At 36.9% G+C, this 18,083-nt stretch overlaps 1 protein-coding gene across 17 annotated transcripts in view; it reads right to left on the reverse strand.

The window, feature by feature from the left end:
- The window catches only part of RALGAPA1 (Ral GTPase activating protein catalytic subunit alpha 1), a 247,914-nt gene that overhangs the window by 167,543 nt on the left and 62,288 nt on the right, over positions 1 to 18,083 (reverse strand). For all 17 annotated transcript variants that reach the window (XR_004285927.1, XM_032344040.1, XM_032344039.1 and 14 more), the window contains 2 exons: positions 15,968 to 16,165; positions 4,893 to 5,030 (listed from right to left, as the gene is read on the reverse strand). Coding sequence is in view for 16 of the 17 variants with exons in the window: in XM_032344040.1 (XP_032199931.1) it covers positions 4,893 to 5,030; positions 15,968 to 16,165 (336 nt within the window). In the remaining variant the exon portion in view is untranslated. The remainder of the gene's footprint in view (positions 1 to 4,892; positions 5,031 to 15,967; positions 16,166 to 18,083) is intronic.

Below are 18,083 nucleotides of genomic sequence, written 5' to 3' on the forward strand. Positions count from 1 at the left end.
GTCAAATAAATAAATAAAATCTTAAAAAAAAAAAATTCAGATGCTTATCACTAGGTGATCTATAATGAACCAAAAAGTGTAAGGCTACATGTTAATTCTGACCCTATTTCTACCACTAGCTTGACATGTGAGATTTAAACCCATTAAACCATTTTGTTTTTATGTTTATCTAGACAAATATAAAATCACTACTAGGCACCCAAGTAAAAGAAACCAAGTAAAAAAACAGTGTTTTTTAAAACTGAGAGTTTTAAGATAACTCTACTGCTGTCATAAAATGAAACAAACAAAAAATAGTTTAGGATAGGGGCGCCTGGGTGGCTCAGTGGGTTAAAGCCTCTGCCTTCGGCTCAGGTCATGATAGCAGGATCCTGGGATAGAGTCCCACGGTGGGCTCTCTGCTCCGCAGGGAGCCTGCTTCCTCCTCTCTCTCTCTCTGCCTGCCTTTCTCCCTACTTGTGATTTCTCTCTTTCTGTCAAATAAATAAAATCTTTAAAAAAAAAATAGTTTAGGATAAAAGAAGATACTAAATTAAGATGAATTTTCAGAATGAAGTGTTCAATACCATCTACTACTCTTTTCACGTTTATAGACTATTTGTGTTTATGTGCTTTAGTAATAACAACCTGCATGAACAGATCACATATCATAGTACTACTGAGGTGCCATTAATATGCATCTTCTATTACAGAAAAATTAAAAAGAACTATGATAATCAAATCATTAATTATATTTTGTTATTGAAGACAAAGCAATTATAATGGTGACAGGTGTGTGCAAAGACTCTCGAGGATACTTTGGAGGTATGGAACATTTCATCTATTGTGAAGCTAGGACATTTACATCTTCTATACCCATAATCCTGATTTAAATCCCTCGATGAACTACATAATAAAACATATCTGTGAAATCATGAGAAAAAAGAATATTTTTTTTTTAAAGATTTTATTTATTTGACAGAGATCACAAGTAGGCAGAGAGGCAGGCAGAGAAAGATGGGGGGAGAAGCAGGCTCTCTGCTGAGAGAGAACAGAGAGCCCAAGGCAGGACTCCATCCCAGGACCCTGAGATCATGAGTTGAGCCGAAAGCAGAGGCTTAACCCACTGAGCCACCCAAGCACCCGAGAAAAAAGAATATTAAGCTAACTTGAGAATAGTGAAAGGAGAGAACTCTGTAAGTCTAGCAACACTGACCAAGAAAAGCAAGAGGCATAAATAAATAAATAAATTGTTAGGGGGAAAAAAAATAAGGATATAACTAAGAACAATTTGGGAGAAGCATTCTGACAAAAGAAAAAGTAAGTTTAAAGGACCTGAGGTGAAAACCTCCCTACAATGTTTAAGGAACAGTAAGGAGTAGAGAGTGAAGTGAAGAAGTAGGGAAGCAGTTGGGAAATGATGTTGAGAAACAGAACCAGAGCATGTGGTGCAGAGCTTTACACACTGTCAGTGGTAAAAGAACATGTTCCCCCAACCCCAAATTTCACAGATCAATCCTATTATAAAATACAATAAAAATTAGTAAGAAAAAGGAAATGAAAACAGACGTACAAAAATAGAAACACAAACCATCAAAATCAGAAATATTAGATTACTTAGTTTCTAAACTCTTACTCTCAATTTTGCAATTAATCTTGTGGGCTGGCACTAGTTCGTGGACCACACCTTGAGGAGCAATCATGTGAAGCATTGTAGACCATCAGAAAGACTTCTGCTTTCATGCTTAGTGATAATGCAAAGCCAATGGAAGGTTTTGAGCAGAAAAATATGATCCAACTTACACTCTGTAGACTCTCTCTGGCAACTATGTTGAGACTATGCCAGTGATGGGTGGGCAAGAGCAGAGGAAGTATACTAATTAGGAGTTTGGATTACTGCAATAATCCAGATGAAAGATCATGGGGGCCTGGACCCAAGAGGTAATGTAAATGTTGAATAGTTAGATTCGGCGTACATTCTGAAGATGGCCAGGATGTGTTATCAAATTAGATGTAGGATATAAAAGAAGGTGGGGTGCGTGTGTGTGTGTCACCTGGGTGGCACAGTCAGTTGAGCGTCTGACTCTTGGTTATGGCTCATGTCTGATTCAGGGTCTGATATTGAGCCCTGCATTGGGCTCTGCACTCAGCAAAGAGTTTACGTGGGTTTCTCTCTGCTTCTCTCTCTCTGCCCTTCCCTCCAGTTTGCTCACTCTCTAAAATAAGTCAACAGATCTCTTTTTTTTTTTTTTTAAAGATTTTATTTATTTATTTGACAGACAGAGATCACAAGTAGGCACAGAGAGAGAGGAGGAAGCAGGCTCCCCGCTGAGCAGAGAACCCGATGCGGGGCTTGATCCCAGGACCCTGGGATCATGACCTGAGCCAAAGGCAGAGGCTTTAACCCACTGAGCCACCCAGGCACCCCAACAGATCTCTTTAATTAAGAATAAAAGAAAGTCAGGAAACAAGATGGCTTAAACAACTGGAAAACAGGAGCTATAAATGAACCAAGAAAAACTGCAGGAAGAGCACATTTGTTGAGCAAGAACAGAAGTCTTAGACACGTCAAGTTCGAGATGCCTATTAGATATCCAAGTGAAGATGCTAACTTGGCATTTGAATATTTGAGTTTAAGATTCAGGGGTGCCTAGGTGGCTCAGTCAGTTAGGCGTCTGACTTCGGCTCAGGTCATGATCTCCGGGCCCTCCCTACTGAGCAGGAAGTCTGCTTCTGATCCTCTGACCCTCCCCCTTACTTGTGCCCTGTCTCTCTCAAATGAATAAATAAAATCTTAAAAAAAAAAAAAAAAAAAGACTCAGAGTTCAAACAAGAGGTCTCAGACTAGAAATAAAATTGTAGATGATACAGTAAATACATGACATTTAAAGCCAGAGGAATGGATGAGATGAACCAGAGAATAAGTAGAAAGATCCAAGAACTGATTTGGGGCCCTTCAACAATGCAATGATCAGGGACATATGAAAAAATCAGTAAAAAATTCTGAGAAGTGGCCAGTGAGTTAGAAGAAAAACAGGAGGGATGCTATTCTGAAGAACAAGTAAGAAGTGTTTGAATAGGGAAGGAATGTTCTATCCTATAAAATGTTCCTGACAAGTCCAGTAAGATTAGGATTGGAAAATGTACATTTGGGACACCTGGGTGGCTCCATCCGCTAAACATCTGACTCTTGATTTTGGCTCACGTCATGATCTCAGGGTCATGAGATCAGGCCCCACATCACACCCCATGCTGAACATGGAGCCTGCTTAAGATTTTCTCCTTCCCCCTCTCGCACTCCTCCCTCCACTTGTGCATGTGCTCACTCTCTCTTAAAAAAAAAAAAAAAAAAAAGTACATTTGATTTAACAAAGTGGAGGTCACATGTGGTCTTGACAAGAACAGTCTGCTTTAAAAAATGAATGACAGGGCGCCTGGGTGGCTCAGTGGATTAAAGCCTCTGCCTTCAGCTCAGGTCATGATCCCAGGGTCCTCGGATCGAGCCCCAAATCGGGCTCTCTGCTCAGCATGGAGCCTGCTCCCTCCTCTCTCTCTGCAAGCCTCTCTGCCTACTTGTGAGCTCTGTCAAAAAAATAAATAAAATCTTAAAATAAATAAATAATGAATGAATGAATGACTATAATGAACTCCTACAAATCAACGACAAAAAAAAGACAACCTAACAGAATATGGGAAAAAGCAGATGAATAGGCCCTTCATAAAAAGATGCTCAATTTCAGTACTGATGAAGAAAAAAGCAAATTAAAACAAGGAAAAAAAATGAAATAACATTTCACACATTTGGGGCAGCAAACATTAAAATGTGACTCTGTAACTAAAGGGGGAAGATATAAGGAAATAAGAACTCACAAACACTACTAAAGAAAATGTAAATTATTATAACCATGTTGGAAGACAATTTGGCATTAACAGTAAAGTAAGGATGATAATGTACAATTCCTCCAACCCAGTAACTCCACTTCTGAGTATATATCCTAAGGAAATTCTCCCACACGTGCAAAAGAAATACATACACAGGAATATTCAGTGTAGCACTATTTGGAATGGTGAGAAATTGGAAACAACTTAAAAAACACTGACAGAAAAATGAGTAAGTAAAATGTGAAATAATCATAAATTGCAATACCAGAAAGTAGCTAAAATGAATGAACTACAGCTATGAATCAACAACACAACTCAAATACATAGGGTTAATGCAAAAAGAAAGCACCAGATGACAGTACCCTATGACACAAATTATATAAATCTTAAAGTTGTCTAGAAAAACAATATGTAATTTTTATTAACATATATACATTAGAGAGTGAAAGTTAAGGAAAAAACAAAATGAATGTTTTATCAAGAAAATTGACAAATGTAGGTATTGAGTATATTAAAAAATTATACTGTACAATGGAATACCGAGCCATATATTTGAAATATTTAATAATTATTTTATTTTAAAAGATTTTATTTATTTATTTGACACAGAGAGAAAGATCGCAAGGAGGCAGAGAGGCAGGCAGAGAGAGACAGTGAAGCAGGCATCCCCCTGAGCAGAGAGCCTGATGTGGGGCTCGATCCCAGGACTCTGAGATCATAATCTGAGCTGAAGGCAGAGAGGCTTAACCCACTGAGCCACCCAAATACCCCCTATTAAATAATTATTTTATTGTAGGGGCACCTGAGTGGCTCGGTCATTAAGCATCTGTCTTCACCTCAAGTCATGGTCCCAGGGTCCTGGGATTAAACCATGCATCAGGGGCTCCCTGCTCAGTGGGGAGCCTGCCTCTCCCACTGCCCCTGCTTGTGTTCCCTCTCTCGCTGTCCTATTCTCTGCCAAATAAGTAAATAAAATCTTTTTTAAAAAGTTTTTTTTTGAATTTTTTTGTTAGTAACCAAAAGTGAATCACCTGCAAAACTGCCTGGGTACCAGCTCGTATGTTCTGTTCTGTGACTTCTTCAGAAGCATTATGAAGAACATCTTGGTAGGTGCCATTTTTTGCCCAAGTGGAATTTCGAACATGATCAGCAATATCGGTCCCATTTTCCTAAAAAAAAAAAAATATCAAGTTTTCATATTTCATTAAGAATGCTGCAACAACAACAACAACAAAAAAAAGAGAATGCTGCAACAGGGGCGCCTGGGTGGCTCAGTGGGTTGAGGCCTCTGCCTTCAGCTCAAGTCATGATCCCACAGTCCTGGGATCCAGCCCCGCATCGGACTCTCTGCTCAGCAGGGAGCCTGCTTCCTCCACTCTCTCTCTCTCTCTGCCTGCCTCTCTGCCTACTTGTGATCTCTGTCTGTCAAATAAATAAAAAAAAACTTAAAAAAAAAAAAGGATGTTGCAACAAAACAGTAACCTGAAGTAAACTGGAAATTATAAGCATCTTCTCAGAAGATGTTTCATTTGGTTAGAAAAGCAACATATGTTCACTGTAGAAAACGTTCTTCTCATTAACAAAAATATAAATAATATTTTAAAAATCTGTAAGGGTCAGACTGAAATTTTATCACTTTAGATACAGAGCCATTTTTCTATGTGCCTAATGTATAAACTTCCCTTCTGTACCTTACACACTTAAAAATGGGATTACATTACTTAAAATTCTGTAAAACATGAATTTTGTTCTAAAGTAAATGCCAGAAACCAAAAAACTTCAATAAAACAATAGAAAATAGTGTCTATTTATTTTACTTTAGAGTATTAAAATTCTTATGACTCAGATAAGAATATTAGGTACTTCAATCCACCAAGATTGCATCTTACTGCTTGAATTTTAACTGTCAAAAGTCTTGCAGACTAAGGAGTTCCCTCAGGTGAAAAGTCAGAAAAACAGACATCTCACTCAGAGTTGTTCCCTTTTTTTATGTTTCCTTCTAGTTTCCTCCTGGTTTTGGTCACTCACTAATATTTTCAAATAGTTCATTGGTTTTTTTCTTTTTTAAAATATTTTGTCTAGAGCTTATAACTGCAATATGTAGGGATGCCTGAGTGGCTCAGATGGTTAGGCATCTGCCTTTGGCTCAGGTCATGATCCCAGAATCCTGGGATTGAGCCCCAAATCAGGCTCTCTGCTCGGCAGGAAGTCCGCTTCTACCTCTCTTTCTCCCCACTGTTCCCCCTGCTTATGCTCTCTCATTCTCTGTCAAATAAATAAATAAAGTCTTTAAAAAAATAATAATAATAACTGCAGGGATGCCTGGGTGGCTCAGTGGGTTAAAGCCTCTGCCTTCGGCTCAGGTCATGATCCCAGGGTCCTGCGATCGAGCCCCGCATCGGGCTCTCTGCTCAGCGGGGAGCCTGCTTCCCTCTCTCTCTCTCTGCCTGCCTCTCCGACTACTTGTGATTTCTCTCTGTCAAATAAATAAATCTTTAAAAATTAATTAATTAATTAATTAATTAACCACCAAAGTTAAAAAAAAAAGTTACCAAATCATTTCTATCCAGATTTAGTCTTTTTGTTTGAGTCCATGTCACATGCCCCAACTTTTTGGTTAGAATCTGGCCTATGAGGAGGATTAAAAAATTGAAGAACAAGAATTGATTTACTGGGGCGCCTGGGTGGCTAAGTGGGTTAAAGCCTCTGCCTTCAGCTCAGGTCATGATTGGGATCGAGCCCCACATTGGGCTCTCTGCTTAGCGGGTAGCCTGCTTCCTTCTTTCTCTGCCTGCCTCTCTGCCTACTTGTGATCTGTCAACTAAGTAAATAAAATCTTAAAAAAAAAAAAAAAAAGAACTGATTTACACTTAAAGAATAAATGATACCAGGTACTAAAATTTCACTTCCACTCTGTCTTTCCTCATCTTTTCTCCTCTATGAGTAAACTCCAGCCTTTCTTATCACAGACCAGTTTATTCTACAGTTAAGGATGTTTTCTATGCTGTAATGAGCACTAATACAAAACCTTATAAGAAAGAATTCAGAATATTCTGGTTTAACTACCCAACTCCTAGAATAAGACAGGTAAGGGGAAATTGTAGTTCGGTAATCATCCTTAAGAAATATGTACTACAACATTCATTTTTACGTAGTACCATAATTTTATATTTTATACCTTTTTATTGAAGTATAATTGATATACAATATTTATGTAAGTTTCAGGTATACAACATAGTGATTCAACATTTATATACATTTCAAACTCATCACCACAATTTAAGTGCAATTGCCATCTGTTACCTTACAAAGTTATTAAAATACTATTAACTATATTTTCTATGCTATTCTTTGTAACTCTGTAACTTCTTTATAACTTGAAGTTTCTATCTCTTAATCCCCTTCACCTAAATAGGTGCTTATCTCACCCACCCCACCGGCAACCACCAGCAGGTTCTCTGTATTTATGAGTCTGTTCCCATTTTCTTTTTTCATTTATTTTTTTATAAACTACATACAAGGGAAATCATATGGTATTTCTCTTTCCCTGACTTATTTCACTCAGCGTTAACACCCTCTAGGTCCACCCATGTTGCCACAAATGGTAAGATTCATTCTTTCTTAGGGCTAAGTAAGTTCAAGTTTGTGTGTGTATGTAGAGAGAGAGAGAGAGAGAGCACATTTTCTTTATCCTTTCATCTACTGATGGGACACTTAATTGTTTCCGTATCTTGGCTACTATAAAGATGCAATGAACACAGGAGTGCAGATATCTTTTCGAATTAGTGTTTTCATTCAACTAAATACTCAGAAGTGGAATTGCTGATCATATGGTATTTTTATTTGTAATTTTTTGAGTAATCTCCAACTGTTTTCCATAGTGTACCAATTTCCATTCCCACCAACAGGAACAAGAGTTCGTTTCTCCACATCCTAAAAAACACTCATTTTTTTGTTTTGTTTTGTTTTCTGACTACCATTCTGATGGGGGGTGAAATGGTATCTCACTGTAGTTTTGATTTGCACTTCCCTGATGATTAGTGATGTTGAGCATCTTTTCATGTGTCTGTTGGCCCTGTATGCTTCTTTTAAAAATGTTCATTCAGATTCTCCATTCATTTTTTAATCAGATTGTTTTATTGGTGTAGAATTGTAGGAGCTCTTTATGTATTTTGGATATAAAGCCCTTATACATCCCCCCATTCAGTAGGTTGCATTTTTATTTTGCTGATGATTTCCTTTGCTATGCAAAAGCTTTTCAGTTTGATGTAGTCCCGACTGCTTATTTTTGTTTTTGTTGCCCTTGTGTGAGGAGGCAGATCAAAAAAATATTATTAAGACACATGTCAAAGAGCATAAATCTATGTTTTCTTTCAGGAGTTTTATGGTTTCAGGTCTTACACTTAGGTCTTTAATCCATTTTGAGTTTATTTTTGTGTATGGTGTAAGAAAGTGGTCCAGTTTCATTCTTTTACATGTAGCTGTACAGTTTTCCCACACCACTGAAATCCCACACCAGATGAAACAGTCTTTACTCCATTGTATGTTTTGCCACCGGTGTCATAGATTAATTGACCAAGTAAGTGTGAGTTTATTTCTGGGCTCTCTGTCCTGTTTCATTGATCTATGTGTCTCTTTTTGTGCCATTACCATACTGTTTTGATTACTACAACTTTGTAGTATAGTTTGAAATCCAGAAGTGTATAGTATAGGTTGAAATACCTCTAGCTTTATTCTTTTTTTCCTCAAGACTGCTTTGACTATTCAGAGTATTTTGTAGTTCCATAAAAATTTTAGTGTTATTGGCTCTGTGAAAATTGCTACTGGTATTCTGATAGAAATTGCAGTGAAATCTGTAGATTGCTTTGGAAAGTATGAACATTTTAACAATGTTAATTCTTCCAATCCATGAGCATGGTATATCTTTCCATTGTGTCTTCTTCCATTTCTTTCATCATTGTCTTACAGTTTTCAGTGAACAGGTCTTTCACTTTATTGGTAAAATTTACTCCTAGATATTTTATTCTTTTTGATGCAACTGTAAATGGAATTGTTTTCTTAATTTCTCTTTCTGCTATTTCTGTTATTTTGTTATTAATATAGAAATGCAACAGATTTCAGTATATTATCCTATGATTTTACTGAATTTATTAGTTTGAACAGTTTTTTGATGGAATCTTTAATGTTATCTATGTATAGTACTATGTTATTTGTAAACAGTGAGAGCCTCACTTCTTAATAATTTGGATGCCTTTTATTTCTTTTCTTGTCTGATTGCTGTGGCTAGGACTTCCAAAACTATGTTGAATAAAAGTGGTAAGAGTAAACATCCTCGTCTTATTCCTGATCTTAGAGGAATTGCTCTATTTTTTCACCACTGAGTATGATGTCAGCCATGGGTTTTTCATATATGGTCTTTATTAAGGTATATTCCCTCTAAACCCACTTTGTTAAGTTTTTATCATAAATGGATGCTGAATTTTGTCAAGTACTTTTTCTGCATCTATTGAAATGATCATATGGGTTTTACCCTTCCTTGTTAATATGGTGCATCACTGATTGATTTGCAAATACTGAACCATCCTTGCATCCCTTGAATAAATCCCACTTAAACATAGTGAATGATTCTTTTAATGTATTTCTGAATGCAGTCTGCTATTTTGTTGAGGATTTTTGCATCTATGTTCACCAAGGGTACTGGTCTATAGTTTCTATAGTTTTCTTTGTGTCTGGTTTTGCTATCAGGGTAATGTTAGCCTCACAGAATATATCTGGAAGATTTCATTACCCTTGGATCTTTTGGAATAGTCTGAGAAAAACAAGTATCAACTCTTCCTTAAATGCCTGATGGAATATTTTAAAATTTTTTATTTTTTTAATTACCTTTCAGTGTATTAGAATTCATTGTTTATGCACCACACCCAGTGCACCATGCAATACGTGCCCTCCACAATAGCCACCATAAGGCTGGCCCAACTCCCCATCCCCCGCCCCCTCAAAACCCCCAGATTGTTTTTCAGAGTCCACAATCTCTCATGGCTTATCTCCCACTCCAATTTCCCTCAACTCCCTTCTCCTCTCCATCTCCCCAAGTCCTCCGTGTTATTTCTTACGCTCCACAAATAAGTGAAACCATATGATTACTGACTCTCTCTGCTTGACTTATTTCACTCAGCATAATCTCCCCCAGTCCTGTCCATGTTGATACAAAAGTTGGGTATTCATCCTTCCTGATGGAGGTATAATATTCCATAGTGTATTTGGACCAAATCTTCCTTATCCATTCATCCGCTGAAGGGCATCTTGGTTCTTTCCACAGTTTGACGACCGTGGCCATTGCTGCTATGAACACTGGAGTACAGATGTCCCTTCTTTTCAGTACATCTGTATCTTTGGGGTAAATACCCAGTAATGCTATTGCAGGGTCACAGGGAAGCTCTATTTTTAATTTCTTGAGGAATTGCCACATTGTTCTCCAAAGTGGCTGCGCCAACTTGTAGTCCCACCAACAGTGTAAGAGGGTTCCCCCTTCTCACATCCTCTCCAATACACGTTGTTTCCTGTCTTGTTAATTTCTGCCATTCTAACCGGTGTAAGGTGGTATCTCAATGTGGTTTTAATCTGAATCTCCCTGATGGCTAGTGATGATAAGCATGTTTTCATGTGTCTGATAGCCATTTTTATGTCTTCATTGGAGAAGTGTCTGTTCATGTCTTCTGCCCATTTTTGGACATAATTATCTGTTTTGTGTGTGTTGAGTTTGAGAAGTTCTTTTTCGATCCTGGATATCAGCCTTTTGTCTGTACTGTCATTTGCAAATATCTTCTCCCATTCTGTGAGTTGCCTCTTTTTTTTGTTGACTGTTTCCTTTGCTGTGCAGAAGCTTTTGATCTTGATGAAGTACCAAAAGTTCATTTTCACTTTTGTTTCCTTTGCCTTTGGAGACATATCTTGAAAGAAGCTGCTGTGGCTGATATCAATGCCTGATAGAATTTGACTGTGAATCCATTTAGTCCTGGACTCTTATTTGTTAGGAGTTTCTTGATTATCAAAATCAATTTCATTACCAGCAATGTTCAGATTTTCTCTGTCTTCCTGATTCAGTTTTGAAACACTGTATGTTCCTACGAATTTATACTTTTCCTAGGCTGTCCCATTTGTTGGTGTGTAATTTTTTGTAATAGTGTCTTATAAATAAGCCTTTGTATTCCTATTGAACCAGCTGCTACTTCTCATTCTTCATTTCTTATTTATTTGGGTCCTTTCTCTTTTTCTCGATGCATCTGGCTAATGTTCTATCAATTTTGTCCATCTTTTCAAAGAACCAGCTCTTAGTTTCATCTATCTTTTCTAGCGTACTTTTAGTCTGTTTCATTTATTTTTCCTCTGATCTTTATGACTTTCTTCTACTAACTTTGGGCTTTGTTATTCTTTTTCTAGTTCTTTTAGGCATAAGGTTAGATTGTATATTTGAGATCTTCCTTGATCATTCAGGTATGCCTATATTTACATAAACTTCTATCTTAGAACTGTTTTTGCTATGTTCCAAAGATTTTGGAATATTGTCTTTTTACTTATCCCAAGGTATTTCTTTTTTTCCTCAAGGTATTTTTTTTTTCCTTCATTGACCCACTGCTTATTGGGTAGCATGTTGCTTACTCTCTCTGTCTTTGTTTTTTCCTTCTAATTTATTTTTAGTTTTCTAATATTGTGCTTAGAAAAGATGCTTGATATGATTTCAATCTTCTTAAATTTACTGAGACTTGTTTTGTGGCCTAATATGTGACCTATCTTGTAGAATGTTCCATGTACATTAAAAAAAAAGTGTATTTTGCTGTTTTTTTGTTTTTGTTTTTTTTTAAAGATTTTATTTATTTATTTGACAGAGAGAGATCACAAGTAGGCAGAGAGGCAGGCAGAGAGAGAGGAGGAAGCAGGCTCCCTGCTGAGCGGAGAGCCCGATGCGGGACTCGATCCCAGGACCCTGAGATCATGACCTGAGCCGAAGGCAGCGGCTTAACCCACTGAGCCACCCAGGCGCCCCTATTTTGCTGTTTTTAGATGGAATGTTCTGTACATATTTACTTCAGTCCATCTGATCTAATGCCTCATTCAAAGTCACTATTTCCTTATTAATTTTCTATCTGGACAATCTATCCATTGATGTAAGTGGGGTGTTAAAGTTCCCTACTATTACTGTATAACTGTCAATTTCTCCCTTTAATATCTGCTTTATACATTTAGATACTCCCATGTTAGATGCATATACATTTACAAATATTATATTCCTTTGCTAGACTGCTCCCTCCATCATTATGTTATGCCCTTCTCTGTCTTTTTTACAGTCTTTGTTTCAACATCTATTGCATCTGATACAACTTTATTGATCAATTCCATTTGCATAGATAATCTTTTCTATCCCATCACTTTTTGTCTGTATGTGTCTTGTAGGCAGCATACAGATAGGTCTTGGTTTTTTTTTTTAAATCTATTCAATTATTTTTAAAATTTTTAAAATCAATTTTGATGACTTTTGATTGAAAATTTAGTCCATGTACATTAATTATTGATAGGCCTTATTACTGCCATTTTCATTGTTTTCTTGCTGTTTTTGTAATTCTTCTCTGTTCCTTTATTCTTTCTTGCTGTCTTCTCTTGTAATTTGATGACAATCTTCAGTTTTGTACTTGGATTCCTTTATTTTTTATTTAACTATTGCAGGTTTTTTGTTTATGGCTACTATAGGTCCATGTATAACACCCTATGTGTTAGTCATCTATTTTAAGTTAGGTCACTTAAGCTCAAATACATTCTAATTGTACTACATTTTTACTTCCCCCTTACCACGTATTATGTATCTGACACATATTTTACATGTTTTTATTTTGTGTATCCCTTACCTAGTTATTTTAAATATAGTTGATTGTACATTTTTACCTCCCCCTCACCACGTATTATGTATCTGACACATATTTTACATGTTTTTATTTTGTGTATACCTTACGTAGTTATTGTAAATATAGTTGATTTTACCACTTTTTTCTTTTAACCTTCATGTTAGCTTTTAAAGTGATTGACATACTTCCTTTATTGTATGTTTGCTTTTACCAGTTATAGGAGTGCTGACAATCCTGACTCCACTGATGGCTCTCCACCTTGTTCGTATTTGCTTGATGACCTCTCTTGGGGCTATTTTAGAAATGTCTGCCACGCCTGGGGTGGGGGAAGCTTGCTCTGACCACCCATAAATCTGTTAGAGATGATGCAGTCTTTATCTTTCCTGATGCACAGATGGCACAAGATCTAATTAAAAGGTTAGCTGTCAATTAAGTGCATGCAAACCCTTTGATCACATTATAATGCCCTTCTGCATATCTCTTGCTCTATAAAATCTATGGACTAAGGCCTAGACTTTGTGGAGGATAGCTGTACAGCATCTGGATCATCATGTCTTTCATCACCGCATCGGTAAACAACCCTGAATAAAACTCTGTAAACCATAAGGAGTTGCCTTCTTTGATTTCCAGTCTCAAAGTGTCTTCTCAGCTTGGGGAGTACTCTACTGTCCCTCCCCTATCTTCCAACACTAGTGAAATGTTTTATTTCATAAATTTTTTACTTCTAGTTATGGCTTTTTCTTTGCTGCATAAAAAAGTCACTTTAACATTTCCTATAAGGCTGATGCAGTGGTGATGAAGCCTCTAACTTTTGTTTGAGCAACTCTATTTCCCCAGTTCTGAATTATAACCTTGCTGGGTATTCTTGGTTGTAGGATTTTTTTCCTTTGAGCACATTAAATACACCAAGCCATTCCCTCTGGCCTGCAAGTTTCTGCCAGAATTCAGTTGGAGAGTCTTATAGGTGTTCCCTCACATGTAAGTTGCTTTTCTCTTGCTGCTTTTAAAATTCTCTATAACTCCTGACATTTTAATTATTATGTGTCTTGATGTGGACATCTTTGGGTTCATCTTATTTGAGTTTATCTCTGCTTCCTAAACCTGGATGATTCTGTTTCTTTCTCCAGTTTAGAAAAGTTCTTAGCTGTTATTCCTTCAAATAAGTTCTCTGCCCCTTTCTAACTCTCTTCTTCTGGGACCCTTATAATGCAAATTTAATACTTTTGATGTTGCCCTAGAGGTCTCTCACCCTATCTTATATAAAATTCTTTTTCCTTTTGCTGCTCAGCTTGGATGACTTCCAGTATTCTGTCTTCCAGATCACTGATCCATTCTTCTGCACCCTCTCCCCTGGTAGTTGATTCCCTCTGGTATATTTTTGAGTTATTGTATTTTTCAGATCTGATTTTTTTTTTAATTTTCTATTTTTTGGTTGAAGTTCTGAGTTTATCCACTCTACTCCTAAGTTCAGTGAGCATCTTTATGACTATCACTTTTAACTCTATCAGGTAGATTCCTTTCCATTTAGTTATTTTCCTGAAATTTTTTTTTCTTGTTCTTTCATTTGGAACATATTCCTGTCTCCTCATTTTGTCTGACTTTCTGCATTTGTTTCCATGTATTAGATAGTAGTCAGCTACATCTCCTGGTCTCAAAGGTAATAGCCTTATGTGGAAGATGCCCTGTAGGGTCCAGAAGCACAATCCCTTCCTCCCCCAGTTACCCAAACTAGGTGCTCCAGCTATGTCCCGTGTCTGTGCAGTAAACACCCTTCAGTTGTTGAATGAGCTCTAACTGCTTCGTATTCTGATAGGCAGGGCTGCCCCCCAAGGCCAACTGGTTGCAATGCCCAGCCAGGACTATGAGTGCCCTGGTGGGAGGAGGTGGACCCTGGTGCAGCTGGCTTAAAGGCCCACCCACAATGCTGTGGGTGTGCTAGTGAACACGACCAGTCCCCCAGGGCATGAGTCACTTTGGAGGGACACCAGTCCCAGCCAAGGCTGCCCAGGGGATATGGCAAAGTGGGAGCAGTTTATGAGAAGGTCCATCAGAGGGGTGGGCTGATTCTGCAGGAGAATGCCAGGGTGGGATGACTGGTGCTAGCAAGGTAGGTGGAGAATGTCAGAACTGGAGCCATTAAGCATTAAACTACTAGCTGGGCTAAATGAGCGCAAGAAAATAGTGCCCATTAGTGTTTCTATTTCTGAAAGAAAGTTCTTACAGATCCCTGTCCCTTCAATGTAAGCCCTAAAATCAGTCAAAAAATATCCTTTATGTACATCTCAGGTGCTCTGGAAACTGCTGTTTCCAGGTGCTCTGGAAACTGCTGTGTTGGATCTGAGAGTATGTGAGATTGTGGACGGGACAACTTGGAGCATTGTCTCAGTTTCCTATGGCCTTCTGGTTGTCCCAGGGGTAAGCCCAACGATTTTCAAAGCTCCTGAAGTTAAGCTCTGCTGATTTTCAAAGCCAGACATTGTGGGGTTCTCATTTTTCCTGTGCAGATCTCCAGAGTTGGGGTGTACAACATGGTGCTTAAATCCCTTGGTTCTCAGGTAGGATCTCTGGGCCTATGATGTGGGTTGCCAGACTAGGGATTTGGTTCCCAATCTGACCGTACCTCTGCCACACTTTACCCTTCTCGAGGTGCTTCCGCTCCCCATCTTTTCTTTTTTTTTTTTTTAAGTAACCATTATGCCCAACATGGGACCTAAATTCACAAACCCGAGATTAAGAGTCGCTCTACCAACTAAACCAGCCAGACTCCCTGTGGCTTTTTCTTTTTATCTTTAGCTGTGCAAGAGCTGGTCTCTTAGTCTTCAAGTCTTTCTCAGTGAGAGTTCTTTTTTAGTAGTTGCAGTCTTGGTGTATCTGTGGGAGAGGCAAGCTCAGGACCTGCCCATACTCTGCCATCCTCCTATCAGTCTCAAATATTACACCTTTTAAAATGGCATCTAATTTTGATCTACACAATGAATTAAAGAATCAGCATACTATCTCAACATTAATTCTTTAAAGTTGTGACACCAAAGAGCTTTAGGAAAGGGTACTGTGGTAACTGGTATATTACTTAAGTTGCAAAATACACTGAAAAGTATCTTTAACTTCCCATTTATTAAGTATATGTATGTCAACATGTTATTACACTTTTGTGAGAATCTAATCTATTAAACTTATAGTAAAATATATATTAAGTCTTATCAATTTACCTCTTCTCTCTTTTCTCCTTCTTCCATTGAAATAACATGGTCTGTGACATTGTCAATACAAGGTAAGTCAGAAGAAGAGATCACAATTTCTTCAGGCTCTTGCATAAACAAAGGTTTTTCTTCTTGCTGGATCCATTCTTGATATACTTTTACCACTTTTCTCATAGCTGCTGCTTCACAAATCGGTAATAAAAATGCCTAGTGGAAAAAGAAAAGATAACACACAGAATGATACATTTTACTTTGCCACAAAACACTAATACATATATTTTTATGTTGTTATAAAGTATGATATAATTGACTTTTAAAGATACAAAGTCAACCAACCCATTGTCAGAAAAAGCCTTTTGTTTCCAAATGATTTGTAAATACGCTGACATATAAATACTTTCAGTAGGGGTGCCTAGCTGGTTCAGTCAGTAAAGCATGCAACTCTTGATCCCAGGGTCATGAATTCAAGACCCACAATGGATATAGAAATTACTTAAAAATAAAATCTTAGAAAAAAAAAATCAGAAATGCTTTTGGTAGATAGACATGGATTTCAAGTGCAAAAGCAAAGATTTGTTTAACTTGTACTATCTAGCTTAGAATGAGAATATTCCTTGCTTCATGAAATAACTATGCTCCTAGAAAGTTCAATGTAAATAGCACTTTTCATAATAAATCATATATTTGTAACTTACTTTTTTACTACTACTAAAATAAATTTTGATGATTAAATTAAATCTGATTCCAAGAAGTAATACAAATTACATAAAAAGGCAACTATCAGCACATAAGAAATATTTCAGCTTTATTTCATTTTATATGTAATAAATAATATATAATAAGATAAATAATAAGGCAAAATACTTAATTAAAAGGAATTCCTTATAATTACTCTTCCCTTTATGTACTTTCTGAGTTGCGTTAACTTTTTTAAAAAAGTAAATATTCTCTTCATCACAAAAATACCGTATTTTCACAATAAAAAAGAATTTTATGCAATTCAGACAGGCAAAAATAAAACAGTAAAAGTACTCCATCTCACAATCTAAATTCCTTTCATCATGTATGTTTGTGTTCATGGGTTAACATTTTCACTGGACTTTCTCTTTACCAAAAGGAAAAAAAAGGGAACTAAATTGCTTTTAAATTTTCCTTTTACAATCACTACTCATTAATTTCAACTCTAAAAGTCACAAGACATTTACCTAAAAACCTGGCACGTTCTCCTACACAGCAGTCAGTAGATACAGTTACTTATAATCATGGGCTCAAATGACTTTATCTGAATGAAACTAGCCAAGAAAATCAGCTTTCTAAGATAATGATGAAATGTTAATGTGTGATATCAAAGGACATTTAATGTAGTTTGGTAATTATTAAATCCCTGGCAATCTACATTATTTGTTACTTTCTTTCATCTAACAAACCCATTCCAAAATTCTCACTCTCATATTGTAGCAGCCTAAGTCAATGGCATGATTTAGATCATCAGTGTCTGCTCTAAGAATAATTATTTTATAATTAAAGCTCAGCCTTCCTTAAAAAGGTTCAGGATACAAGAAAAAAAAAAAGCTCAATCTCAAAAAAAATTCTATTCTCAGATACTGAAAAATTAACTCTTTTAAAATTGGCGTGGAAACCCTCTGCAGTTTCTGGTCAATTTTGCTATGAACCTAAAACTGATATAAAACACAAAGTTTAATCATTTAAAAAATATTAGTAATCTCCAGAGTGAAGATATAAATGATATTAATTAAAAATATTATTATTAATGCATAAATTGTCACATGATATCCCAAGTGGCTTGATGAATTTACTGAAGTCCAGGGTATGTATAACCTTTGTCCTTATAAGTCCCAAAGTCTGGTTTTGCCAACACACTAAATATGGATCTTAAGGAAAGACCGATATTAGCCATGGTATAAAAAACTGATACGTAGGGACGCCTGGGTGGCTCAGTTGGTTGGATGACTGCCTTCGGCTCAGGTCATGATCCTGGAGTCCCAGGATCGAGTCCCACATCGGGCTCTCAGCTCCACGGGGAGTCTGCTTCTCTCTCTGACCCTCTCCTTGCTCATGCTCTGTCTCACTTTCTCTCTCTCAAATAAATAAATATTAAAAAAAA

This window comes from Mustela erminea, chromosome 5 (assembly GCF_009829155.1).
Source record: "Mustela erminea isolate mMusErm1 chromosome 5, mMusErm1.Pri, whole genome shotgun sequence".
In the NCBI taxonomy this organism is placed as follows: Eukaryota; Metazoa; Chordata; class Mammalia; order Carnivora; family Mustelidae; genus Mustela; species Mustela erminea.